This window comes from Centropristis striata, chromosome 6 (genome assembly GCF_030273125.1).
Source record: "Centropristis striata isolate RG_2023a ecotype Rhode Island chromosome 6, C.striata_1.0, whole genome shotgun sequence".
Taxonomy (NCBI): Eukaryota; Metazoa; Chordata; class Actinopteri; order Perciformes; family Serranidae; genus Centropristis; species Centropristis striata.
Genome location: NC_081522.1, coordinates 14,955,291 through 14,983,121, shown reverse-complemented (window position 1 = coordinate 14,983,121; position 27,831 = coordinate 14,955,291). Strand labels below are relative to the sequence as shown.

General features: G+C 39.2%; 1 protein-coding gene across 1 annotated transcript in view; it reads right to left on the bottom strand.

Annotated features, from left to right (window-relative positions):
* Positions 1 to 27,831, bottom strand: part of LOC131973995 (voltage-dependent calcium channel subunit alpha-2/delta-1) — a 68,516-nt gene that overhangs the window by 26,836 nt on the left and 13,849 nt on the right. Inside the window, exons 4-12 of the mRNA XM_059336146.1 lie at positions 16,975 to 17,034; positions 16,252 to 16,287; positions 15,194 to 15,323; positions 7,595 to 7,726; positions 6,515 to 6,584; positions 5,587 to 5,637; positions 5,271 to 5,370; positions 1,454 to 1,612; positions 364 to 468 (exon numbers count right to left, since the gene is read on the bottom strand). Of these exons, the coding sequence (XP_059192129.1) occupies positions 364 to 468; positions 1,454 to 1,612; positions 5,271 to 5,370; positions 5,587 to 5,637; positions 6,515 to 6,584; positions 7,595 to 7,726; positions 15,194 to 15,323; positions 16,252 to 16,287; positions 16,975 to 17,034 (843 nt within the window). The remainder of the gene's footprint in view (positions 1 to 363; positions 469 to 1,453; positions 1,613 to 5,270; positions 5,371 to 5,586; positions 5,638 to 6,514; positions 6,585 to 7,594; positions 7,727 to 15,193; positions 15,324 to 16,251; positions 16,288 to 16,974; positions 17,035 to 27,831) is intronic.

Sequence of the window (27,831 nt, the reverse complement as noted above, 5' to 3'; positions counted from 1 at the left end):
CTTTTGCAACCTGCTTAAATCATCAATTCTGTGCATGTACACATGGTATGGCATGTGTGGCTGTGGGGGTGCATGATTGTGTGTGCAAGCAGGTCTTTGTTTCTCAAATATGCAGACAACCTCATCTGCCTTGCGCATAAATATTTAGGTAGGGAGGATATGCACACGGAAGTTTTGACCCAAAGGGAGCTCCAAAAAGCTGAGTCTAATAAAAACTACAACAAGAGCACATCCACGAAGATAAAAGCAAACAATTCACACACCCTCAGTCAGTGTGTGTGTGTGTGTGTGTGTGTGTGTGTGTGTGTGTGTGTGTGCGCGTACGTATGTCTCTGTGTGTGTGCGTTTGCTTCATCAATCTACCTTTTTGTCAGCATTGTACTTCTCCAGTATGGCCTGAGCTCTTTCCTCTCCTCCATCAGTGAACAGCATGATGATCTTGTTGCAGTTTGCTCTGCTCACATTTGTCTAGTCAAAGCAAAGCATTTTATCATTCATACTATATTTTTTAATGAGGTAGTGGTAAGGTTTAGTCTGTCTGCTGTTCCATCCCATTTTACGCAGAGTAAGATATCTTTTCACACCGTCATTAACTTTGGCACATTAAATGTTTTCATGACTTTGTCCAGTGTCATCGTCAAGTCAAATCTCCACTTAATCAACACCCAATGTGTCTATGTGATTCACAACAATATTAAGATAATGCATGGTCACTAGAGGATAAAGCCAATTATCTTTTCTGACCTGAAGTTTTATGTTTAAATATGCAAATGATGCCGTAAATATTTGCTGATTGGTTAAGTTTTCACAACATTGGATGAATGTTAGAAATTCTTCTTTAATTTTGTTGACACTTTAGAGTCAAAGGTTTTTACAGCGGGAATTTTGTATGTCTCTTTTTTATCACTATAAATCAGAAAGTACTGCTATCAGTCATTAAAAAAATCCACCATGTTTGTAGCAATAAAAGGTTATATAATTTAGGCTATGGATGATACATGAACAAACCCCCTTGAAAAAAACATTCAAAATATTGATAGGAATGAAACTGGAAAGTGTGGTGTATGTAAGTGCAATGTGACAGTAAACACTCCAGCGTGTAATTTGGATTTTTTTCTTTCCACTAATCTGAAAGAAGGCATGTTATGAAACCCAAAATTGCCTTGCCTTGCCTTGCCTTTACTGTTAAATAACTCCATGTGAGTCAGGGTTGCATCTGTAACCATCTAATGTTCCTTTCATTGTCCGGACAGTTGATTTCAGGTTACACTTTCAACCAGCAGATGGCAGTGAAAGACAATGCTCTGCTGCTGCTGAAATTATGGAGGCCTCACAGGTAACATTAATTCAAAACGTATTTAAGCCTATTGTGCTCCAAATTATACTTAAGTGAAATTAAAAAAAAACACAAATTTTTTTTTTAACAGAAAAAGTTAAAATGGAAAAAACTTACTGTAGAGAGCTGCTCAAAGGCAAACTCAAAGCCTTTGGTGTAGTTTGTAATTCCTTTAGCGGTGATGTTCTGAACAGCATCCTTCAGCAGCTTCTTGTTCCGCACGTTGGCTTGAACCAGATGGTCAAAACACGCTGTCTTCTTCACCCTGGTGTTAAACTGGCAAACAGAGGCAAGGAGTTACCACCTACAAATTATTCGCACAATTACCGCATGTGTGCATATGTAATGAATGATACAAATGCAGCACACACACACACACACACACCCACACACGCACACACACACACACACACACACACACACACACACACACACACACCTGGCTTTGGCTGTTATCAGGCAGTGGTAAACAGACACATTCATCAAGCCCCACTAATTGCTTCACATCCTCAGAGCTCAAAGATTTGGTACCCATGGAAACAAGATTCTGCTATATAAGAACGAGGTTAGGCAGCAACACCATCTTTTTTTAAAGGTGAGACCTAATCGTTTCCACCCCACAGCACACGTATGCACACAAACACACACACACACACACACACACACACATTTTACCCAACAATTATGGAAAGGAAAGCCTGCGTCCTTCTGCACAGGGCTGTGCTTAAAGTCTAGCTGAAGGCCCATATTTTCATTTTCAAATGTGAGAGTATGAGTGTGTGTGTGTGTGTGTGTGTGTGTGTGTGTGTGTTTTCAATGAGCCGAACAGCCTTGAAGTTCTTTTTAGACAGATAATAACAGACATACACATCTCCGTTGGACTAAAAGGTAATATCACGACGGCTACGGTTTGACAAAAAGGCTGAATCAAGGCAACAGCACATAAACACCCTCAGACTAAGACATGCACACACAATGGAGAAGTTCACATAATTGCCCCCAGTGAGCAGATGGGGATCTTTTATCACATAATCTATTAAAAGAAGAAGTGAGAAAGGTAAAATGGGAATGTAGGAGGGTGAGGAGCAGGAAGTGACGGGGGGAAGGTGTGAACACAAGAGGTAAAAACAGGGAAATGAGACAGTGAAGAAAATAATGAGCTTACATATATTGTATGTGACACATCAATCATAGTCTGATTATAAAGATAATCATCTTTGTTGATAAGGAATTATGTCAAAGATGAAGAAAAAAACCTATTGTGTTATAATTGAAATAAGGAACACATTCTTGCTTTGTATATAGCATTATTGAACCTGCTCAGAAATGTGTATACAACCTACTACAAATTCCACTGTTTCCTTGTGATCCTATTACAAAAGCTCTTGTGTGTATGTGTGTGTGTGTGTGTGTGTGTGTGTGAGAGAGAGAGAGAGATGGCCCAGGCCTTGGGAATGGATTAGTGATGACACAAGAGAGAAGGCTAATCTTCAAGCCCTAATCCTGCTGGACTCTTTGCGACTCCGGTTTGGTACTCTGGCTTGCCCACTGGACTGACGCTGGCTAACAGCACTGACACTAGCTAACACGGCTGAACAGGCCGGATGAAAGTGACTGAGGCTCAGTGAGGTGGGAGGGTGAGGGAAGGTGAGAACACAAGTGTGAAAAAAAATAGAGAGCATGAGTACAGAGAGGGAAAGAATGAGCGGATAGGAAGAGCCATCAGCGTTCTTCTGACCTACCGCAGCTGTTGAGGAAGTGTGTGAGCATCTTCCATGACCAAATGCCAACATAGTCCCTGGGCTACTGTTAATGAGCAGGGGTTTATGGGTAATATCAGAGATTAATGATTTAGTGTCAGGTTACAACACGCTCAGGGCCAGACAAAGGGTGCTGTGTATGTGTGTGGGGGTGTGTATGAGTAAGTGAGCAAATGACAGAAAGAAACAGATAGAGAGAGAAGGAATAATGAGTATTGAAAAAGCAATTAAGGGATGATTCTGGTTTATTATAACTTACTGTTGTCTTATTTTTGTAACTTTGGAAATCCTTCCTCTCAGTAATTAATATTGTTGTACTCACAAAATGAGAAAAGTCAAGCTGGAACAAGAAACACAAGTGATCCCTCCATCATACAGGTTGTAAACAACCCCAATTTACCATTGTTTTTCCGAAAAGAAAAGAAAAGTGGCTGTTATAATCATGACCCAAACTGTCTGTGAGTAGGTGTCTACTGAATTGGCGTGTAATGATTACCATTAGCATGATGGACAGAAATACTGTTTTGTTTATATACTTCTAAAATACTTCTACGTGTATGTATGTTAGATATTAATTACTGTTTAATTTTTTTTCCTCATCTGAGCCCATTCAAAGTCAAAGTGGAACTGCTAACCACCATCAATTTCCAGGCATAGTTTTCAGAAACCATTATAGTTTACAGGCATTCCTGGTTCAACTTTGGCCTTCTGTGCTTGCCGTAGTTGTGTACACAGATTTTATTGTGCAGTGAAGGATTGTTACCAACATTTCAGGTGCACTCAGTTCAGTTTTACCTCCAGATAAAGGGGTTTGGATAATCGGTCTCAGATGTTGACTTGTTTACTGCTCATGCTTTCTTACTCTAGCTGCAGCACTGTCAACATATTGCCGATTTCATAAATGTTTATTATAATGATGGCCAAAGCTTCAAATATAAAAACCCAAATTATAATAAGACGATTATTAAATATCTCCTTAAAACATCCATTGGTGGCTTGGCTCTTCCATAGACAGCACTGTGAGTAAAGCAGTTTTAGAGTTCAGTAGGAAAACAATTCAAACAAAAATAAAAGTCAAAACTGGACTTCACTCTTTGAACTAATGGCTCTCACTCTGTCTCACTTTCTCAGACAGACATACACACACACTCACTGAGCTCCCCGACAGATTCCGATAATTGCACATCTTTGCAGAATCACAAGTCCACCGTGAAACAGAATACATTGTGTCCAAGACAAAGGGTCCCCGGAGAAAGGAAACATAGTCTGAATGGCTGTCTTTGTGCAAGGAGAAAGAAGACAGCTCCAATCTCTATAAAGACCCATCTCAATAAACACCTCCACAGACAGCCATCTAAGCATCACACAGTCTTCTGATTGGCTCTTTCTGAGTGTAATCACAAGTGTTGTAGGCCTAGAGTAGATGGTCAGAGAATGAAAAGGTGGAGGGGGAGAGCTATAGAAGTGATTGGTGGGTGATGAAAGTAAAAATGAAGGGAAAGAAAGTGGCGGAAGTGAAAGGAGAAAAGTTGTGGTGTTGTATATAGAAGAGGAGGAGCATACAGTCTACAGGGAGGATGCATTGACACAAAGAGACATACCTGGAGCTATATGGTGAAATGCTGAGAGGGATTGCATGACTCAGTGATGAAAAAAGAGTGATTGAGAGCTCAAGAGGGTGATGAATGAGTGTTTCCTAGGGTTCACTCTTGTCAGAAGTGCGACTTTAATTCCTTTAGGAGAAGTGGGACTGTACACACACACACACACACACACACACACACACACACACACACACATGGGTAAGGAGGTGGGGCGGGGGCATGTAGTGCAGAGTTTTAATCCTGTACACCAAATAGAGCAGTGGGTATTTCATTAAAGGTCTGTTTCAGGGTGGCCAGACCTGAGAGAAATCCATATTTCATTACTTGTCATCCATCTCTCTTTCTGTCTTGTGTGTGTGTGTGTGTGTGTGTGTGTGGGGGGGGGGGGGGTTGGGCATGATGTCTTCATGTGTGTATGCCCATTCAAATGTTCATAAGAGCCCATTCATGCACACATTCTGAATCCATCTGTCACTCTGCCCCTTTTCTCAGCGTGCGTCGCACCCCCCGTTGCCTCGCACAAACGGACCACCCAACGTTCAGCAAGTGATGAGTTTTAATAATACTTACATAAACTACATTGACGTAGTCGTCATCAGACAGAGTCTCCAGCATCTCACTGACAGAGGTTCTGATCAGTTTGAGAGTCAAGCCAGACACACTCCCGCTTCTGCAACAACATAAACAACTACCTGACAGCTTTTCTCCACAATCTGTCTGCATAGTTCTTGCGCAGTGATATTTGACTCAATATAATTACAAAAACTTCTGCCTTGGGAAATGCATTACATTATCTGGCAAATCTTGGAAGGCATGCATTATAATCAGGGGAAATCATGACTGATGTGAGGAGGTTATGGATCAATGGGGTTATAAAGTAACTCACGCATCCACAAGGATTAGCATATCTTTGGGTGAGGCAGCTCCTTGAATGTACCTGGAAGTTAATGAATGAAAGACAAGCTGGTCTGAGACACACACAGTCTGAGAAGTTAAAAATATGTGGAAGGCCAACGGCGTATAAATTATAATAATTAATTTTTTATCACAATTTAATTGATATTCTTTGATTCATATAAAGTTTACATATATTTAGGGTTGTGAATATTGTTAATAGATTGTAAATAAGAATACTTTTCCGATATAATATAAAATATGACCAAAGACGATAGTATAACATTTTTACATAGTCTCCATAACACCACACATAGGTAGGCAAAAATGAAGCTCATTGTAGATGGGGCTCATTGTAAATTAGGTCGAGCCAAATGAAGCCTGGTTGCTGAAACATGCCACCTGTGACGGCTGTCTATCACTCAAAGTGGCCATGCCCTTAATTATGCCTAACTTTAAGCCTTAATATAAACTAAATGGGTGAGTTGTAAAAATTCAGCCCCATTAAGCTGTCATGAATTTGGAAATTTAGCTATAGAGACCAAAACCATTTTTTGTACTATGCTGTAAACATGTAAATATCGGCTGTAAAGTTCAGCATTTGAACATGGGGCTCTATGGGTCTGACTCGGTTTTGTAGCCAACGTCAAGTGGCCAAATTGAAGAACTGCAGCTTTGGGGAATTTCATAATGGCTTCATTGTTCAGCCCTGGATCTTGCTGCTTGATTTTGAAATTGTATTATCACCCAGCCCTTCAAACACTTACTACTACTACATGTTAAAGCCATATTTATTCATATACAACAACTACATGTAAATAAACAATCATATATACAGATATATACAACTGAAGAAAAAAAAGCACAACATTAATGCTATGCTTCTTGTAGTCTTCTAACAGTTTGTTCAGTTTTCTTACCATGGCCTCCTCCGGACATCATACAGGTCAATTTTACTGGGAGTCTTGCGAGCATCCATCCAGGGAGAAGCTTTCAGAGAAGATTAGATAGGTGTTGGTTATAACTTTTTCATAATTAACAGTAATAAGACACAAATTCCAATGTCTGACACCTCTGACTGTCAGACTGAAGTGTTAATTCGCAAATATCTGGCAATATGCAGCGTCATATTCAGCCCAGCTGTGTCTAGTCGCTGTCAGTCACTTTGGGGAGGTTTAAAGAAAAATGCTTACATTTGTGCCATAATGGCGGTTTGCTTGTTGGATGGAATCCAGTTTTTAACATCATGTACAATATGACATGTTTAATGCTTGCTACAATATTTCACAAAAAGATAACAGCAGAAAGATAAGAAAATATTCATCTGAAATGTAAAGCACGGACCACTGGATTCACTTGCTTTGACAATAATCAGCTGCTCTCTATCTGTATGCTATTAGTGAGAAGCACCATGAAAACAAGCCAGTATGAGAATGTGGGACAGCATACCATGCATGCTAAGAGGTAAAAAAAAAAAAAAAAAAGGAACAAAGAGAGGAATACATTCAGGGCCAATGAAAATTCATGAATATTAGACATAAACTTTTCTCATAAAGCTATATAGTGTCTATGATGACAGGGAATCTCATGAATAGAAATAGCGTGGCAGAGAAAACACTCCAGATAGTGAGCAGCACTAGACTAATGCAGTTAAATAGTATGACACTATGTATGGCACCATATATAAAATCAATGCAAGTTGAGCAATGGAGATTAATTATTGAGTTTATTTGCTCAGTGATGTGTGAACTCATATTCCCTGGCTGTTTGCAGCTATGATTAAAAGCCACGTGCTGCATCTTACTGGAGGTCAACCAAGTAATAATGGGCTGATGAGTGCTCATCTGATTTAATGTGGAAAGAAAAACACACAGTTTCAGTGTCATATGGACAGATACACAAACAATTTAGAAGGCTAAATAATCCACCAGGATTTTTTTCTCTGTGTTAAATGCCAGGCAAAGACAAAAACTGATTACTTTGTTTGTTTATTATTTTACCTGGGTAGTAGCGAGCTAGGCCCGTAGCGCTGCCGTACACCTGCCAGAGAAGGGTCGGGTCATCCTCTCTATTCTTTCTAAACACGTCCTCCAATGCCTCCGACCAGTTCAGCTCATTCAACACAATGGTGGCTAGAAATCCACACACATACACTTCAAAAGACAAGAAAAACATACTGGCACGAAGAATATACATTATTGTAATCAGATTTTGTGTGCATGTCTGTGTGTGTATTCTAGCCTCGAAACCAGTCGATTCAGCCAAGCTCATGTTTTATTTGCTCTGGCAGATGAATCTGGTAACTTTCCCAGTCAGACAGATTTCCACACATCCCAGCCCTGAATTGGCCAATCACAACCGTTTATCTCTTATCAGGCGGGTGGGATACGATGACTGACATCCAGCTCAACTCACAAAACTCAGTTCAAACTGTCAAACTAGGCAGCTCTGATCAAATATGAAGCAAAATCCTCTTACTGCAATGCCTATTTCTCGCTTTAAATGTTTTCAGAAACACATTTTAGTGTACTGTTTAGCTGTAATTTGAGAAAGTTTGTGACCAGGCTGCTATGTATAACCTGCTTGAGAACAGATCAAAAAACGCTTCAACTTACACATGATTCATGATGGTCATGATTTATCACTCTGATTGGCTGTATTGGTTTATCCAGAGGCATTTTGGTCTGCGCACACTGAATTTAGAGGTTCCAGACTAACTTGTATTATAGCTGTTAATCCTCTGTTAATTGTGGTTTTATTGTGATTGTGATATGTTGGGGAAAGATTGATTAATAAAGTTTTAAGAAGATATACACTTTATCTGTCAATAAATAAATCAGATTGTCACAATCATTTCATGGAAAGAGGTAAAAGATAATATCCCAACCTTATAGGCGACTCTTTATAATCATGACATAGCATGTTTTGTGGTATTTCATTAAATACATGAAATAACCACATGGAACCAAATTATGTATTTGTATACTTCACACCATGGTTCACTCACACATGCAAAGATTAGAACCCAAAGCATCATCTAAATGATGTATATATAACGCAAATCAGCCAGTGTTTTTTCAAGATTGCCATAGAAATTTATGAGAATATAAATACACAGACGTTTTTTTTATTGTTTTAACACTACATATATTGCCATATGGCCCGGGGCTAGACATAGTGGTGCAGGTGAGCAGGTCATTGTAGACTCTCCAAGAGGTGTGGGCATCCCAGATTAACACATTCATTAAGATTCCCACACGCAGGCCTGCTCAGTGCCTGCCCACTCACCCAGCGGGATGCATGAGCAAATATAAGGCCAGCTCACCCAGCCAGTGCTGGTATTTAGTAACACATACTGAGGAGTGGTTTTCCGGATAGAAATAGCTTTGAATTGAACTTTAATTTTACCTGAAACACTTGATAACCTGTGTGTGTGTGTGTGTATGTATGTGTGCATGTGTGTGATTGATAGTGTGTGTGGTGGGAGGCAACAGGCATTATGGATGTAATGACACAGCACCCAGACAGCTCAGAGCCACATAACACTCACCATGATGGATTGAGACACAGCACATGCTGCCCCAACTATATAGTTGCTGTCTGTCTCTCTGGTGCTCTTCCCTTCCCCTTCCTTCTTTCCTTTTTCTCGAGTAACGTAGTACTGCATATTTGTTTTTTTTCTGTCTCTGTACGTCTGTGTGTGTGCATGTGGAAGCGTGCATGTGTGTGAGATAGATTGGTATCCTGTATTGAGTGTGACGTTGCTCATTGATGTGCAAAGCAAACACTGTTCATTTGCATGCATGCCTCTAGAGAGGAGAGTTAATGAAGCCTTGGTTGCCAGGAGTGCATGTTTTTTATTATAGAAAGAGGGAGAGAGAGGGAGAAGGAGAGAGCATGTGGTGAGTGTGTGTGCACAGTAATGCATTTCCCTCATTAAGGGTAGAATTTTAAAGGGAAAGGGAAAGAAACTAACACTGTTAGATAATGAGAAAATTACAAACTGTTTGTGTGATGTTTTAGCGAAGACTGATGAAGACAGACAGGTATGTAGATAACTACCTACACACAGGCCCGCTCATAGCTGTTTAGATAGCCAAATAGCTGGATAATTAGATACATACAGAAGATAAACAACAGCCATACATACTCTACACAAACAAGCCAAATTACAGTATTAAACAAGCAAACCAAAATCATCTTAACTAGTAATGTGTCGCTTTTTAATGGTGCCATTGGTTTTGAGTGCTCCTGAGCGAGTCATAATATTTAATAATCTAAACTCCACCACGACTTCATAAGGGAAACAGTATCCTCTCGTCGCCCATATTGCCACTGACACTAATGAATTCCCTGGCTGCACTCGGCATGGCTTTGATGCCACACTGAATCTACACCCTATGATGACTTTATCTCAATGGGATATCAGGGGTGCAATATACTTCACTAACATAACATGGATTGGTTTATTTTGAACATTAAAGAGAACATTATTTTTCACTGCTTTAAATAAGGGAAGCCATCCCCTCATCACATACTTTATGTCTAGTAAATAATGCTACAGAAAAACTCCCTCTGATACAGTATGTTGATGTATTTCATACAGTAGTGGCAGTGACTTCAACAGTGTGTCAGTTACTATAACATCAACATGTTTTTAATGAAAGGAATAGTTTGACATCTTGGATAAGTATTTTTTTCATTATTTTTGTTAGATGAGAAGAAGATGAGAAGCTTAACTCTTTATCGGGCAAAGAACTATATTTGGTAACTTCAGGTAATATTTCGAGAAAAAAGTTGCAAATTTACCAGATTAAAGTGGCAAATCTACAATGAAAAAGTAGCAGATTTACGAGGAAAAAGTGGGGAAAAAGCAACTTTTTTCTCCCAGATTCACAACTTTAAATCTCATTAATCTGCACATTTTTTTCTCGTAGATTTGCCACTTTAATCTAGTAAACTTTTTTTTTTATACATTCTGGCAGTACGTAATATCCTCCAATATTCTCTAGGGTTGAAATTTGGAATTTGCAAGTATTTTAATGAGTGCCCTATTAAGGGTTAATAGCACTATTATGTCTGGACAATCAATGTACCCCTTTTCGACCAATGCAAACCTAGTTCTTTTGCTGGGCTGGTGCTGGAGTGCTGAACCGTCTCAGAACCTGTTTGCTTTTCCACAGGCTTGAGAGTCACGTCATTACATTACTGTGTACGTTTGGAAACGTCTCCTCTCACTAAGACTATAATAAAAACAATGGCAGACTATCATCTTTTTACAAATATTGCTCATGGATTTGTGAGCCTACATTGGCATCCAAACACGACATTTACAACACATTTGTTCTGCTTGTCTTGAATCCTATGAAGGGTGATTACATTCTTTTTAACACTGATTAAAGATGTTAATGTAAGACTTTGTTGTAAACTAGCGATAGCCCGCTAACTAGCACACTAATGCTTTAACTGCAATTAAACGTCTTACGTTTCAAAAAATAAAATAAAATGAATGATACACTTTGTAGTTGGTCTTATTGGTCAAGCTCCTGATTTAAGTGGTTTGCAGTTCAAGACCACCAAGAGTTCTGCCACTCTAGAGCCAGTTTTCCTGGCCGAGAGCTGGTTCTTTGGCAGTCGAAAAGCGAAGAACTGGTTCAAGGTTAGACACCGGATCCCAACCGGCACTGGAACTGCCTTGGTCGAAAAGGGGTAATAGACACAGCAACAGTTAGCTTAGCTTAGTGCTAACACTGGAAACAGGGTGAGTCAGGTCGCCTGGCTCTGTTTAAACATTAAAAAATCCACCTGAAAGCCCCTTTTAAACACACATTTAATATGTTTTATCTTGTTAAATTAATGCATACTAAACACTTAAGCTGACTGTGATGGGAAGGTCACAATGGGAAATGATGTTGGAGGTCAGGCAGTAGTAGTAGAATGTAGGACTTGGCTAGGTCCTGGAGGTTTAGGGCTGTTAAACTGCTGTTTAGGGCTGTTAATGGGGAATGCCATTTTCTAAAAAGTTCATATTTTGTTTAAAGAATGTAAACTGTTTAGGGAATATCGTTATGTTTTTGCCTGCATAAAATACAATTTTATTTTTTTCTATGAATTTGAAAAACTCCTACTTGAGGTGATTATATGAACCATTTTTATCCTGTTTGGGCTTTTAAACTGATTATAATCTGAATATAAGGCTCCATGTAAATGTGACTACTGTTATGTTCCAGAGTGTTGCTGCCTTTCTTATCAGTTGTTTTATTCTGTTGCTGCGAAAAACCTCATAAATACAAATACAAATATCACATATACTCTTCAAAATGTTTTTTTAACTAGCCCTGGGGTGTCATATATATTGAATTGTCAGCTTCTGCATCCAAAAGGAGCACTACTGAGTTCAACCATTTCCTTCCCCGTCAAACGTGACCGTGCCCTTCACTGGACCGACAGATGTGGCTTTTGTGATCCTTCTGTCACTTGAACGTCTGCTCCCTATCATACACTCGTCTGCCACACGTGACATGTTGATTCCTATGGAAGCTGATTTCATAAACTTGCCTCCCACTTTACCCGGAAAATCCAATTTTCTCCAGCTGAGCAAAGGCTATTCCTGGAACATTTATAGGGTGGAGATCAAATTGGAGAGTTGAAACCTCAATAACGTATGAATCTCCCGTCTCTTTTATCTCTAGGCATACAAAAAACATACTTATGCATGTGTGCCTATATCTGACACAGTATATAAGCCTGTGCACACTCAAAGACACACACATTTTCTTGATATTCATTTGAGCACTTTTCATTGAATATGTTTTAATTCCCTATCCCATTTTCATCAGTAGTGCATGCCCAATCATAACCCTTACTCTAACTCTTGCCTGATCCTTAAACATTTTTTCAACCCTTAAAATAAACAAAATTTTAGTCCCCATAGCAAAGATAGTTTCCACTACGAAAGTGTGCTAGCAGCTTTGGGTCCCAACACACACATATAGTTTATTTTTAGTATGATCAGACTTCAGCCAAGGATGGGTCCCAGCATTTCAGTACATCTATGCATACTCATAACAGGGTACCAATAAACAGCATCCTTGAGACAAAAGCAGTGTGAGGAATCATGGCACCCAGCCCAGATTATGGCCAGAGAGGCGTCTCAGGAAAAAAAATGACAAAGTCAAAATTAGTTCAAAAGCCTGCTAATAAACCAGGCTTGCACTTTTACAGATAACACACACTGACACCAGTGTGTGCCCATCCCTATCTCTCATTTCTGCCCTGGTGTTTGGGGTCAGCAGAAAGGTTAAGTGTGTAACCTTGGGTCCAGACGGTTCCCCAGCAGGCTGAGGGCCATGCTGGGGAAGTCACTCCGTTCTACTGTCCCTCTCAGTCACTGCTGACGCACCACATCCCACAGTACGCTAATTTCTAAATATCTAAACACATACACACAGACACACAGATACTCAGTCTCACACAGCTACAGATAAAAATACACAAGTAGCAACCAGTGCAGCCTGGTGGTGAGAGAAACAATCCTGTAATTGGACTCATGTTCAAACTCATCATGAACCATGTGTCCTGGTGAAGTATCCTTGAGCAAGCCACCAAACGCTTTATTGCTCATTGTAAGTCACACTATGATAAGAGCACCACCCGAGTGCTTAAAATATAAAAATAGAATAAAAGAAAGCTGTTCAAATATAATACATAATTCAGACCACAGTTAAGATATTCAACAGACCATCCTTAAGTCATTGACATTCAACTTGAGCTGTGCTAATGTCACAGGGACTCTAGAGAATCAAATTACTCTGAACCACTCAAGGTAAATGTCACCACATGATGATGAAATGATCAGAAATGTACTTTTTTAACAAACAGGGCAAATGCACTCTGTAACAGATGCACATTATGCTTTGTTAAAATCGTATCATGTTTTATGAGACTCCCAAAAAATGACCCCATATATTATTTGTACAGCAGTCTATTGCAACCCATGTTGTTAGGTGGCGACCTCTAATGGCCGTAGTAACTATGATGGAAAGCCAAAAGCAGAAGTGAGAATACGGAGGTCCACTCAGGGTGGGCAGGTCAAACAACCACAGGACTGTCCCCCAGGAGAACAAGGTTTGTTTCCCAGTGAAACCAAAAGTAAACATTGTCATTTTAAATTATATATGTAATTTAACTTCTGTGTACAGCTACGTCATATTCTATTTCATGTTTTACATCCATTACATAAATTGCCTCATTTTCGGTAGTTTTTTTTATAACAAATGATCTTTTCCAACGCCTAACTACATACTACTGTTTCCTAAACTTAACCAAGTATTTCTGTTGTCTAAACCTAACCTTTCAGGGGCATCCCAGGGTTCTAATCCGGCTCAGAGCCCTTTCCTGCATGTCTCCCCCATTCAGTCGCTATCTCTCATTATCAAATAAAGCCAAAAAGTAGCCAAAACTCTTTAAAAACATTAACTTTGTGTTGAACACAATGACCAAAACATTTCGGTATGAGGACATGTTGATCTCCTGCTACCAGTAGGGATGCTACATCATTTAGAAAATGAGGTTGTGGCTCAGTTGGTAGAGTGGTCCCCCACTGATCAGAAGGTCTGTGGGTCGATCCCTGACCATGTCGAAGTATCCTTGGGCAAGATACTAAACTCCAAATTGCTCCCGATGCGGCATTCATCGGTGTGTGAATGAATTCCTGATGGTTGCAGGTGGCACCATGTAGGGTGGCCTAGACAACCAGTGTATGCATTTGTGTGTGTGACTGTAGCGCTATACAAGTGCATTAATGCATAAATGGTTTGGAAAATTTGTTTTGTTTTACATGAACTATAATGTCAAACAGTTCAAATGCAACTGGCAACATGAAACACACAGGGCCATCAAACAGATTCTGGCCCAAAGATGAAATGATCTTTTCTCAGCTGTTAAAATACTAATAGCACAAGCAGGCTGATTTATTTCAGCACTGATTTAACTGTTTTATAATCACAATCAGGGATGTAGTGTAGGGAAAGCATTTAGCTGTATTCTCTGATTTCACAGTATGAAGTATAAGCTGTAAGTATGGTTGTAAATATGAATTATATAGTACTAATAATTTAATAAAACGTGTCCATTCTGGAAAGCTACATTATGTAGAAAATATATTTAAAGTATTTGTTAATAAGGATCACTGGCTAGAATTCATACAATCAAACTTTTCCAATTTCATTATGCTTCAAAGCCATTAATTTAAAGCTACGGAACACATGAACAGGTCGATTCAAAAGACTCATCATTGAAACCTTAATAGATTTGCTCATACAAAGGCAAAAAAAACCCAACATAAATTAATTTCATTTAGAAGAACCTCTATTCATGGGCATCCCAAGGACACATGGCTTAGCCAAGAGACAGTTGAGTACATGGACAAGATCCTATTATGTTGCATCCCTTTTTCTCTCTTTTTTTTTCAACCATCATTTAAACATGGGCAAATTTGCTAGCAGCACAATCTGTAAACAACATTTTACAATGTGTTGGTGTGTCACTTGTATCCATGGTTACCAGTTGGGCTTGTGTGTTGGTGTGTGTGTACTCACAGCCATCATAAATGTCAGTGGGGATGTGGACAGCCGTGTGATTGTGATCAGTCAAACGTTTAAATGATGGGTCCTCTTTAAAGTCTGGTCGAATCCTGTATTTTCTTCCCTCTGTCTCGTTTGCATCCAGCTGAGGGGGGGGGGGGGGGGGGTAAAAATCAAAGATGCAGACAGTAATGCTGACTGTAGGTTTAAGATATCATACAAAGCCTCTTTATTGTATTTGCTGAAGCATCATTGCATGGTTGAGGGCTTATTTAAAAGTATAGGACTGATTGTACATCCTCATCAACTCCTGTCTGATGCGATAATGTCATCGCTGCACTTTTCACACACTCCCAGCTTATTTAAAAATATAAAGCATCATCGACTGTATTTTTAATGATATTTTGCTTTTTTACTGTCCTATCATCTTTACTTGGGAGGTATAGTATGAGACAGCCAGATTGTCCATGCCCCTTGTAGAGATTTATAACTCCTAGTGTGCATTTACCAATTTACATCAATGAGAACAGTGCAGACAGGGAGATATATGAAGAAAAGCATGATGAGATATGGAGGAAAGAATGCAGGGGGGAGAGGGAGTGAGGTGGTGAGGTAAAGGGAGAGAGAAAAAGCAAGAGGGGGGTGGGAGAGAGAGTGCGAACAGTTGCTTCCTAATAAAGCAACAGTGTAGCCAGCTCATACATCTCATCTGTCAATTAGAGGAGAAACATGGCAGAAACCTCTTCACCTGAGTGAGGTTGGGAGGAGGGATGACGGAGAGGAAGCTACACAGGAAGAGGAGAAAAGGCAAAAGAGGGAGGGATTGCAGTAAAAGGCAGAGGCAATGAGAGAAAGCAAGGGAGAAAAATAAGATATGAATGTGGCAAATAGGAGGAAAAGAAAATGGAGGAGAGGAGGGAAGATGAGGAGGTGAAAGCGAGGACAAGAGAGAGAGAGGGTGCTGTGTAGCAAAACCATATGACTGGCCCATGTCTGAGTGTGACCCGTGTGTTTGCAGAGGGTAAAAGGAAGGTGAGCAAACAGGCGGAAGAGAGAAAAAAAAGCATGCTCACATTGTCCTTTGCGTTGTAGTAGGCGATTTCATCATCCTGTAAACAAGTCACACAGAAGCACAAATATCACTTTGTGGTTGCTTTAGGGTGTTGCACAAAGAAGCGTAACATTTATGCAATCATGAAAAGCTTCATCCATTTCTAAACAGTTCTTTATTTTGTTGGCAGGCGGCTCCATTAGTAAATTCTCCAGTTTTATGTTAATGAAGACACTAGTCTGTGCGACCAATCAGATGAATACTGTATGAGTTAAGCTGAGTGTGCAGTGTTCCTCTTTTTACATCTGTGTCTGTGTGCCTACAGCCATTTGCAATGCTCCAGGGAGGCATTTTCCTGCCATTGAGAAAGCAATATGGTAATTCCCAGCTAACACATCTATAACTGTCTCTGTGACAAGTAGTTTTTCCTGACCACCACTTTACTCTGCGTTGTAATTGTGTGTCACTGTGGTTCCTAGAAAGCAGAGTATCTGCCATCTGAAATGAAGGGCATAATGCGTCATAACACAGTGTATAATACGCAATAAACCAATTTAGTAATGGAGCTGTAATTACTGCTAACGACACACAGATGCAAACAAATTAAACCTATTCAGGCGATGAAAGGAATTTATGGCCAGTAAATCGAGACTCATTGCACGATCATTTAACCACATATAAACATACACGTCATACATATGCTCATGCAGGATTGTGTGTGTGTATTTTTGTGTCCCTCCGTTACCTCAAACTCGTCTTTCCAGTCATGCTCCATCTGGAAGTTCTCAGCAGCTGTAGCCAGTTTCTGGGGAGTGAAATATGACAGGGATTTAGATTGGAAACTGCACACGGTATGCCTCCTTCACAGCTTCAGTCTAATTATAGAAAACTTAAACCAAAAAAAAAGTGAGTACAAAAGCACGATGGACTCCATCCCAGAGATGGAGACGTGATTATGATCTCACTTGCAGAGCTCAAACCACAGGGCTATCACAGTCTTACAGCGCTGTCCGCTAAAGGCCACACCACAGAGTGTCCTACTGTCAGAATGAAAAGGTTGTACTGTAAGAGAGTGGTGTCTTTGTGTGTGTATGTGGGAGTGTGAAACAAAGAGAAATTAAGGGAGAAAGGGGGGTCAGCAATGTAGAAAAGGCAGATCTCTGAATAAAGTCAAGTGCAAATGGATTACCAGCGGAGAGGCTGTCAATCAAATTGGATACAACTAAATAACAGAGGGATAAAAATGTAATTAACCTCACCTCTGCTCTACACATCTCTCAAACATGCACACATACTCAAACTGAGAAGCAATAGAGGAAAAGAGAATAGTGGTAAGAGTAGCTCATTTATCGCAGCAGAACATTTCCTACACAGTACAGGCAATAAAAAGGGCACCACAAACTAAACAGCACATATTTATCACTCTGGGAACAAATGACTGCCTTAAGTGCTCTGTAGACATCCAGGGTAGTATTTATTCATAACTGAAACATCATGAGTTTGGAATTGCACTTAAAACTGTGTGAGAATACCGTGATATTGAGACGTACTTAGGCATTGCTTTCCAATTGCACCATGCATACAACACTTTAACTGGCTTGCTTTATGATCTTTCACAGTTTGAGTCCATCTTCATACTTTCCTTTGTAGGGAAATGAGAGCAAAACTGTGAACAACACAAAGAAAAAAAAGACAGAAAAAGAGGGATGACATTTTACAGTTGATGTGTGAGGTAATTTAACTGTTATTGCACGTATTTTGAAAGATTTTTTCGAAATGTAATAACTAATGCCTAGTGCAGTGAGCTCATGAGCATGAAACAATCATACAGTGATTTTCACTTGATAAGATTTCTTACAATAAGGCAGGATGTCCAGCTACCATGTGTCTTAAAACAAGATCAAATTACTTCAAATAAGCTGTGCTATTCTTAGTTCTAGAAAATAAAACTTCACACAGGCAGTACCTGTACAGAAAATTGCCCAGAACCTACAGTCTTTTAGCTGATTTGTGATAACCATTGAGCCACCATGCCAACTGCCTGTTGGTGAGGATAACAATTCACCACAATGATTAGATTAAAATATCTGGATTGCTATTTAAATTTTGTGCGTTCATGTTCCCAAAAGTATGTCTCTGATTGACTTCGGTGATCCACTGTGTTGGTCTCTAGCGTCACCATTTGGTTGACCACAGAACCATTTGGTTTTGTTTTTTTTTGCTGTTGAGGTCATTGCCATATTTGGAACATATAGTCATGGTCCTCAGAGGATGGACTTTAAAGACATCTTGGCCCTCCAGCGCTGTCTTAACATATACTTTGAATAATCTCAACATCTACTGCATGGGTTGCGATTCAATTTTGTACAGACATTCATGGCCCCAAGAGGATGAATCTCAATACCTTTAGTGACCCCCCAGCTGGCCAAAGTTTTCACTTATCTAGTAAAATATCTCATCAGTTGCCAAATGGACTGGGACCAAGGTTGGGACAGACGTGTGATCCCTAGAGGATTGATCTTAATGTACTTTGTTGGCACCATCATCAGGTCTTCTCAATTTGTCCAACACTTGATTTATGACCAGAACCTGCAAAAAATGTATGGCATTTCCATCAGTGTTGACTGTGCTTTCAGTTTAGTACTTATTGCCAAATGGCAGCAAGTTAAGGATGCTAACATGCTTACATTAGGTTTAGCTGTAGACTCTTAGTGTAGCTTATTCACATTTGGTATTGTAAAAATGTAATCTTTGATGACACATTTGACCAATGAAGTTACTTTAAAGTTAGTACATTTTTATGAGGTATCATCATTTTGTCTGTGTTCAGCACATGTTTAATGGTTCCTGTAGAAAGATGTACGAAATGTACTATTCTGGTTTCCATTATTTTCATCATCAAAAGGAGGGTATTAGGTCAGAGGACTATTCAGAGACTATACGTTTCTGTTGTATTTAATGGGACATAAGCCATCTGAAGCACTTTTATTACCAATGGGATATGACAGGTTGAAAAAAAGAACTCAAGAAAACTAAAACTTTAAGATATTCTGCCCTCAGATAAAGTTTAGAATCTAACATCATACAAGCCAAAAGACTGAAACTTGAGAGACATTGGTTTAGTCTTGATACTTCAGAGCTAAGAATATGTGTCACAGCTTACTGGAAGTCCTGTAACACATATGCCCTCTGTATCTAATGCAAGCTATTTAAGATGAGGGAAGTGAATGACGCCACGACCCTTAATCAGCACCAGATAATACAATCCATACTCAAAGTCCAACTAGATTTCAAATCTAAATATATGATTGCCTCATTTAGAAATTGAGTATTTGCAGTGTGGAAATGAAGTTAAGAGATACCATAAAAGAACAGTGAGATCCCAAGGCAGGCAGGCAGGGAGAGAAACAAAAAGAAACTGACACTATTGGACAAAACAGTGTATGCTCACCCAGGCAAATCCACACAGATCAAACCTTCGCCTGGCCCTGGCCTGCCCTCTTCCAACTGTACAAGATAATGACAACCCAGTGGAGGAAAGCATTCCCTTTAAATAAACCCACCTGTCTGACACACTGACTCCCTTCACAGCAGCACAGTCACCATAGCCTCAGAGAAACTCAACTCAAAAGTATGCTTTTAATTAATTGACACAATTAGCCGATGACGATAAACTCTATTTATGACTGACTCTCTGTCTGATACCCATCTGTTGGACTGTGCGAGCAGGATAAAGGCCATGTCGGATCAGAGCATGAGTAATAACTGGATGAAATGCTTATAGTATCTGTCATTCTGGGGTTTTACTGAGTGTGGGTATGAGTGTACATGTGTGTCTATGGGCATGTGTCTGCTGTCAGCAATGATTCCATTCTTGATCAACAGTCCCATCCCTTTGGCCTCCAGTCCTGGGCTCTGTTCCAGACCTGTCTCCACCTCCTCTGCACTGGCTGTCTGTAGCTAAATATACACCCCATCCGAGACATAAACACACAGAAACACAAAAGAGTGAACATGAAGTTATTACGCACCATGATCATCATGTCCAAAAATAGCAAGTTCTGTCATTGAATCAAGCTGCATTTGTTTTTATTTAAAAACTGTGTCCATCAAATGCTCGACGATGACGCATGCAATCATCAGACACTGACAGTATTTTGACTATTTCAGTGATTACATCAGGGGATTTATATATGAATCCATAGCTTTAATAACGTTTTGTGAAGAATTTATTTAAAACAAAGTGAAAGTTGAGACTGAAGGCAGGCTGCAGGAGTTCTCCAGGGTTTGTAAAAGAAATGAAAAATATATCTGTAATGTCTGGATAAAAACAGAGCACAACATTAATTTAAAATATAATAATAATAATAATCATAATAATAATAATAATAATAATAATAATAATAATAATAATAATAATAATAATAATATTAGTAGTAGTAGTAGTAGTAGTGGTAGTAGTAGTAGTAGTAGTAGAAGTAGTAGTAGTAGTAGTAGTAGTAGTAGTAAACCTATTATTATCATTATTATTCATATGTAACCCTGGGGTAAGCCTTTGGATACAGAAAGGAAAGAGGAAGACCTACCAAAATGGACACATTGTGTTCTATTTGACAAGTAATTTGAGAATCAACTTACAGCACATCCACATAAGCCAATATTGGAGAGTTTATCTGCCAGGGTGACATGGACAGCTGTGTCAGAAGCTTTTGACAAATCAATAAAAAGAGCTTTTTGCAGTCCAGTCATTCACCACTTTCATAGCAGCAGTTGTTGTGCTGTGTTGTTTTCTAAAGCCTGACTGATGATAAAATACCAATTGTGTCTACAAATTATTTAAGTTGTCACTCCCCTGATTTTCAGCAGAAGGAGAACATTGACAGATTTTCATATTTTAGAGATCTCCTTGTTGGAAAGGGTAGGATTAAAATATGAGTCAGAGGTTCTGCTATAAATTATACAGCTAACTTGAGAAAGTGAGGATCAAGCTTGTCTAGACCTGCAGATTTGTTAGGATCTAGTTGCTCAAAGGCTCTGTGGACCTCAGTCACATCAAAAGGGGTAAAAATTGAATGGTTGAACCATGGGATTAATTGGGGGTTGTTAAGAGGGAGCCCTGTGTTCATTAGGCTGTTTTGGAGTCAGATAAGGAACCCGAAGAAACAAAATGTTCAAGAGAGAGGTTAAATGATTTCTGAGATGAATAAAATACAACAAGTCAGCCTGGGACTTGAATTTAGTTTAGCCTTGGCCCAAGCAACATCCCTTTGTTTAGTAGACTGGACAGCTGAGGGGAAAAGCTAAGATTGTTTCGACCTCTTTCAATTTATGGAAAGGAGCATGTTTATTTATAATTGAAGGAAATGCATCATGAAAGTATTTCCATGTCAACGAAAAGCTTACTCAAAATCTTAATTAAGAATAATTTCTGGTCTTGATTTTTGTATCCAACCTCGCCAGACTGTAGCTATAACATATTGGTTGATCATTTAATTTGAAGAAAAAAAAAACAATATTTGAATCTATGATGAACATTTGTTAAATAAATCAAGAGAGGATGTCTCTGGACATGTACTGTAAAACATTTTTATACAGTACATGCCCAGAGACATGGCTCAACTTGTACACATTTAATGTGTACAGACGTTAAAACAAAATAATATTTGAGGAAAAACCCAGGTAGAACTGGTGGTTGTAGAAAATCGAATTTGTTTCTTTTAAATAGTTAAATTCTGTGGCACCAAAGCTGCAAATACAGCTTAAGCTTTTACAACGTTCAAAACAAAAACCTGGTGTGTTTCAAGAAAAAAACAGAAAAGATAAGATTTAGGACTGTAATAATGCTCCACCTGAGGGGAAGGCGGGAGCAGCAGTTCATATATCCATGCTGAAAAGGCCAAGTGCAGAAGGCCTTGTCATTAGGTTAATGCCAGTTAATGTCAAAGTAACATCACATCATGTTAATGTCACACCATTGAGCCAAGTGAGTTTTACGACTTGTGCAATAAATCGAAGCCACCATTCAAAATATGTTCAACTTTCTAAATGCATATATTACTGAACCACTGTAAATGCATGCAGAAACATATACGTACATTGCTGCATGAACATATGGATATTGATTACAGTTCTCTATGATGTTGTATGTGATATGATACATGAGTATAGGGAACTGCTGTTAAATACTTGATGTGCAGTATCAAGCTTCATGGTCTAGCAATTTGTTTTGGGTTTTGGGTCAATATACACTTCTCCCTTGCACACTCACTGTATATGAACATGCACATGCAAATCCACACATAGACACACACACACACCTCCTAAGAGAGCAGACCGACAGGGTTGTTAAAAATTCATGACAGGGCTTTGACGAGGCTCCTCTCCCCTCTGGGAGACATGGGGGAGGGTGAGGAGGGGTCTGTGAGGAAAGATACCTAATTACCCATCTCTTTTTTCTCTCCTTTTCCTTTATCTCTTTCTATCTATCTCTTTGTCAAACACGTACACATGGTGAGGTTATCAGGCTGCCCAACGAAATCAACGCCACATTGAAATCAGCTCTAAACTACAGAGCCCTCGATTTGATGAGACCGCTCCCTGAGTGACAGCTAACCTCTCCAAACTGGCATAACAGTTCATTACAGAGCCACTGCAAGTTGCCGTCTCTGCCAATTGATCAGAAGCCAGCGTTTCTCAGTTGAAAAACACAAATTTAGCAGTACAACGGTTTAGTTAATGGGAGTGCATAACACACTCCCCGTAGCGTGCTTGATCTAACCGCTCATTAGTCTCCCTCTCATTTATTGTGGTATAGATATCCCAGCTCCACACCATAATGAGTCCACTCTGTCACTGGATGACCACTGGAGACCTGAGGAGAGCCACCATTCCCCTGCACCTTTAATAGGGGGAAGGGAGAGGATACAAGGAGACTGGGAATTGGATCTATGGATGCAGGGAAGTGGGGTGGTTTAAGGAATGAGGTGTTTCAGTGAGATAAAGGAGGAAAAAGGATAAGGAATTTATTAAATCTAATTCTAGAAGGAAAAATGTCCAATACTATCCACAGGCAATATTGCTGATACATGTTGGTTGGCTATATCGTACTCCCAGTTGAACATGAGAAGGGTCTTATGATGACCACAACAACTGTTGTGCCTATCAATATTGCAACAGCCAAATAGGGCACATGATATAATAATTCTCATTCCATGCACCTTCTGCTGTTCATGCAAACTGATGTATGAGATCATTAAACTACAGCCGTAGAAGGCACAGAAACACTCGGAGCTGGGCCGAGTGTTGGATGGCATTGGACTCGTACCTGCTAGCCCCACAGAGAGATAATTCTGCCCTGCTCTCACCAGTCTTAGTTGTCATTCTGCCAGGGCAGCCCAGCAGCCCACCATGCATTTAGTGAGAAAGCAGAGCACAGCTTAAAGGATAGACAGGGAAGATGAGACAGGCTCTGCTAAACCTCACAGAGCCTCCCAGACTCCCTGTGTGCGTGCACGTGTATATGCATGTGTGTGTTTGTGTGTGCGTGTGTGTCTAAAGTCTCCACACGCCTGAAATCAATGGGCCATTCAGAGCACACTGCCTTCTCCCCCGGACAACAAAGCAATACTCGCAAGACTAGTAACGGTCTAAAAGATCATTAACACCCACATCCAGTCTTATCTTTCCCATCCTCGTTTCTGACGTGTCCACATTCATGAACGCTGGTTATCTATCAGCCATAATGAGTCCCAAATCAAAGGGTGGACCAAAAAGTAAAAGTGTGGGAGATGTGAAGGGTCAGTCAAAGAAGCAGAAAAGAGAGGAAACTGAAAAGGAAAGAGGGGAAGATATAAATTATGAGCAGATGGATTAACGGAAAGGACATTCCAAAGAGAAAAAAACAATACTCTGACTCAGCATGATCATAGTGTTTGTGCTTCTCATTAAAATTTAGCTTATGAGAATGAACAGTGGGATGATAAAGAGAGATATATACTGTGGGGGTTGTTCGGTAAAGAATAATGGAGGCTTTATCCAGCAATTTGTTAGTTTGTTTCCTGGGAAAAGGTGTATGTGTGTGTGTGTAAAAAAAGTAATAAGAGAAGAGTGGGAGAAAAAATAAGATGAGCAAGAAACAAGAGGAGACTTGGGAGAAACAAAAAAAGGAGAAAAGGGGAGATGGACAGACAGGGTCGAATGAGGGAACAGAGGAGACAGGAGGACGTGTAAGAGAGGAGTGATACAAAAGAGCAAAGAAGACTGACGAGGGAAGAGATATGCAGTAAGAGAAAGGAGGGATCATGATAAAAGAGAGACGGAGGTCAGAAGAGATAAAGAAAGGTTGATTTCAAATTCCAGTTTGACACAGAACAGTGGCAAAAGGCCGTGAGCTGGACACAGGAGAGATACAGTAGACAGGGGACGGAGGGAGACAGAATTAGAGGGATGCAAGGAACGAAAGAAAAGGAGGGGTTATGAGTAAAGGGGGAACGGGAGCGTGAGACAAAGAGAAAGAGCAGAGGAATCTGCAGCTGTGAGGGCCCATGGGGAGAGCCGTGCTGCTCCACATGACTTCTCTCAGAGGCCAAACCCTTCAATGGGAACAGTAAATCTACAGCTGCCTCCAGTCTCATTCGCTCTCTTTGGCTCTTTTGCTCTCTCCTCATAGATGTGTGTGTCCCTACTGTCCACTTCAGAGAATTTACTTTGTATGTCACGTGATCAGATTGGCTTGATTTCTTTACAACACAAACATTGAGAGTCATAATCTTCTAATTTAAAGCGATAAAGATGAAGGGACCACTTTCTGAGAAGGCGTTCTTTATATAGAGTTTGATAATGTTAAATTTTTCACTAATCAGTTAGAAGACAATAGAAGGAACAAATTTTGAGTCGCCAGATTGTAAAATCGTATTGGCTATTTTCTGTCATCCATGACTACCTATGTGTGGCCAGTCACGGTTGGGGTTGCATCCCTACGCATTCATGTAATCTTATGAATCCAGCTGCCTCTCAAAGTAATGTTGGCAGACATGGAGGAGGAGGGTGAAGTTGTCATATCGCCCATCTCTACTTTGTAGTTGTAAAAAGTACAGTTACAAATGATGGTAATCTTTTGGTTTTTCACATTTTATCTATTGATTATCATTAAATAGTTACAATATTCAACTAATTTACTTAGAGTGCCTTTTAAGAAAATGGTATCAAGACAAATTGAGCAATAATGTGAGACAAATAAAATCTAAAAAGCTGCAACTACATCAAGACAAAAGGTTAAAAATAATAATAATAATAATAATAATAATAATAATAATAATAATAATAATAAAAAGAAACAAAAAGGCATGATGAAAATTTAGCAGCAAGTCAGAGAGCAAAATGTTCATGTGTATTATGGTTGACAAAGATCTCTTATCTCTATATCTATATCTATCTCTATATCTCTTCACATCTTGACTACTGTAATTATAACAAATTATCGCAATATTGATTCTGAAAAATTCTACGTCACAATTCATTAATGTTAACTATTATTGGATATGAAAAAAACTGCATCTCTTGACAGCAAAAGGTTGTAACTGTCCAAACCAAGAATTTAATTGTAACCACAAGCATGCTGTGACATCATTTGGATTTCTTCTCGATGAATGTATTAGACACTTGTCCCTGACCTACCATAAGTTTAGTTAGAATTCCCCATCTGCACTGCCCCCTCCCACTCCCTCTCTCTCTCTCTTGTTCTGTCTATCATGTGCACGTAAACATGAATTCAAGCACACAGACGTATACATGCAGACACCTCTTGCCTGCTTAATATGATCAGTGTGGAGCGAAGATGGGAGGTTGAGTAACATCTGCTCTGGAGACCGGAATATCTCTGATCGTATCAGAGCCTCTGTTCATTACTGCATTACGTTGACACACACACGTACACACACACACACACACACATGAAAACATCATAATGTCACATCTTGTGCTCATTATTATAACATTGTGACAGCAGGCAACAGATTAATAAAAATATGGTCCAACACCTGGGGCCCAAACACACCAAACATATGCACAAAACACACACTGAACACTTAACACACATCTCTAAATAAAGGGAACTGGAGGACTGAACTGAACTACATAACAGTACATTAGGAATCTTTAAAAAAAGACAATGTTAGAAAAATAACAATAATAGAATATGGTTGTATACACGGTTACAATTTCAACTGTATCATGTTTACAATGAAGATTTCAAATTTAAATCTATGTTTTTTAATTGTAAATGTTTGCAAAAGTTGCTCAGAGCTTCTTTTTCTTCTTCTTCCGTGTCTCTTTAATCTGGACTTCAAGGTGAAATTATCACAAAGGTAAAAGCCTTGTTGTACAATCCAGAATGGTACAAAGAAGGAAAAAAACTGCGACAATAAGAGTCTGTTTGTATCTTGTCACGGCACAGTGTTGGTGATAAAACAGACTTTGCTTATAAAAAGCTTTTTGGTACCACTCTGTACATTTAAGAGACAAAGTTTACAAAGAAAGATCCAGTAAGTCTAAACTCTTCAAAGAACATGTTTCATGAAGCCGAGAGATGAAATACTTTAGAAATTAAATATGATCAAATTGTTAATATTCTTCATAAGATTGGGTATTAACAGGGGTATGGTATTGAGATTATCTGTAGCAGTAGGGAAATCAACAGACTAACCTTTATCGACTGATCCATTACGGATGATAACACAAATCTATGAAATGTAGTTGGGGTTTTGAAGTTTTTTTTATAGCCCTAATGATATAACTCTACCCCTAATATATATATATATATATATATATAAATAAATATTATTATTATTATTTTTTTTTTTTTTGTAATATGGCGGTTATGTCATACTTGATACCATGTAAGTTAAATAAAGAACAATTTCAAGGAATCATAAGTTTATAACAACAGCGTAGCTCTTAGCAATGGTTATTGTGACACCCTAAACGTAGCTAACATTAGTTAACTAGTTAGTCGAGTGTTTTTTTGACTCACACATCCACCTTGACCACCTCCTTACGCGGACGTTGTCACTCTTTATACTACTCCATGACTTCTTCCTTTTAGGCAGTGCTGCACATCCTGGCTCACAGCTCATAATTATGTAGGGTATTTACAAATTACAAAACATTACTTTTTGTAGGTATAGGTATAGGTATAAATAGTGAATTAGAACAGCCTAAATAATAACAAAATCAAGTACACAAGGCAAAGGCATGGAACTTCAGATATATAAAATGTAAATGTTCAACATACAAGGTAACTGTGCTGTTTCATTTCTGTGGAAAATCCTATTCTTGGAACGAAAGCCTTTTATAAAAGTAAAAACAGTGTGTGGCTGAAATAGACTGCAGCAAAATCCTTGATGTTGTGGGTTGAGGCTGGACATGTGAGGCATGGGGCCATGTTTGGCTTTAAAAATGTACCAGTGCAATGTTTAAATATGCTCCCCTTGATTTCATCAAGAGCACAGAAGTGTATTCTGCTGCTGGTCAGGTTTGAGAATTTCAGTGGGCATTGTGAAATATTTATCTTGTAGCAAAACTGGATTATCATTGAAAACTGACT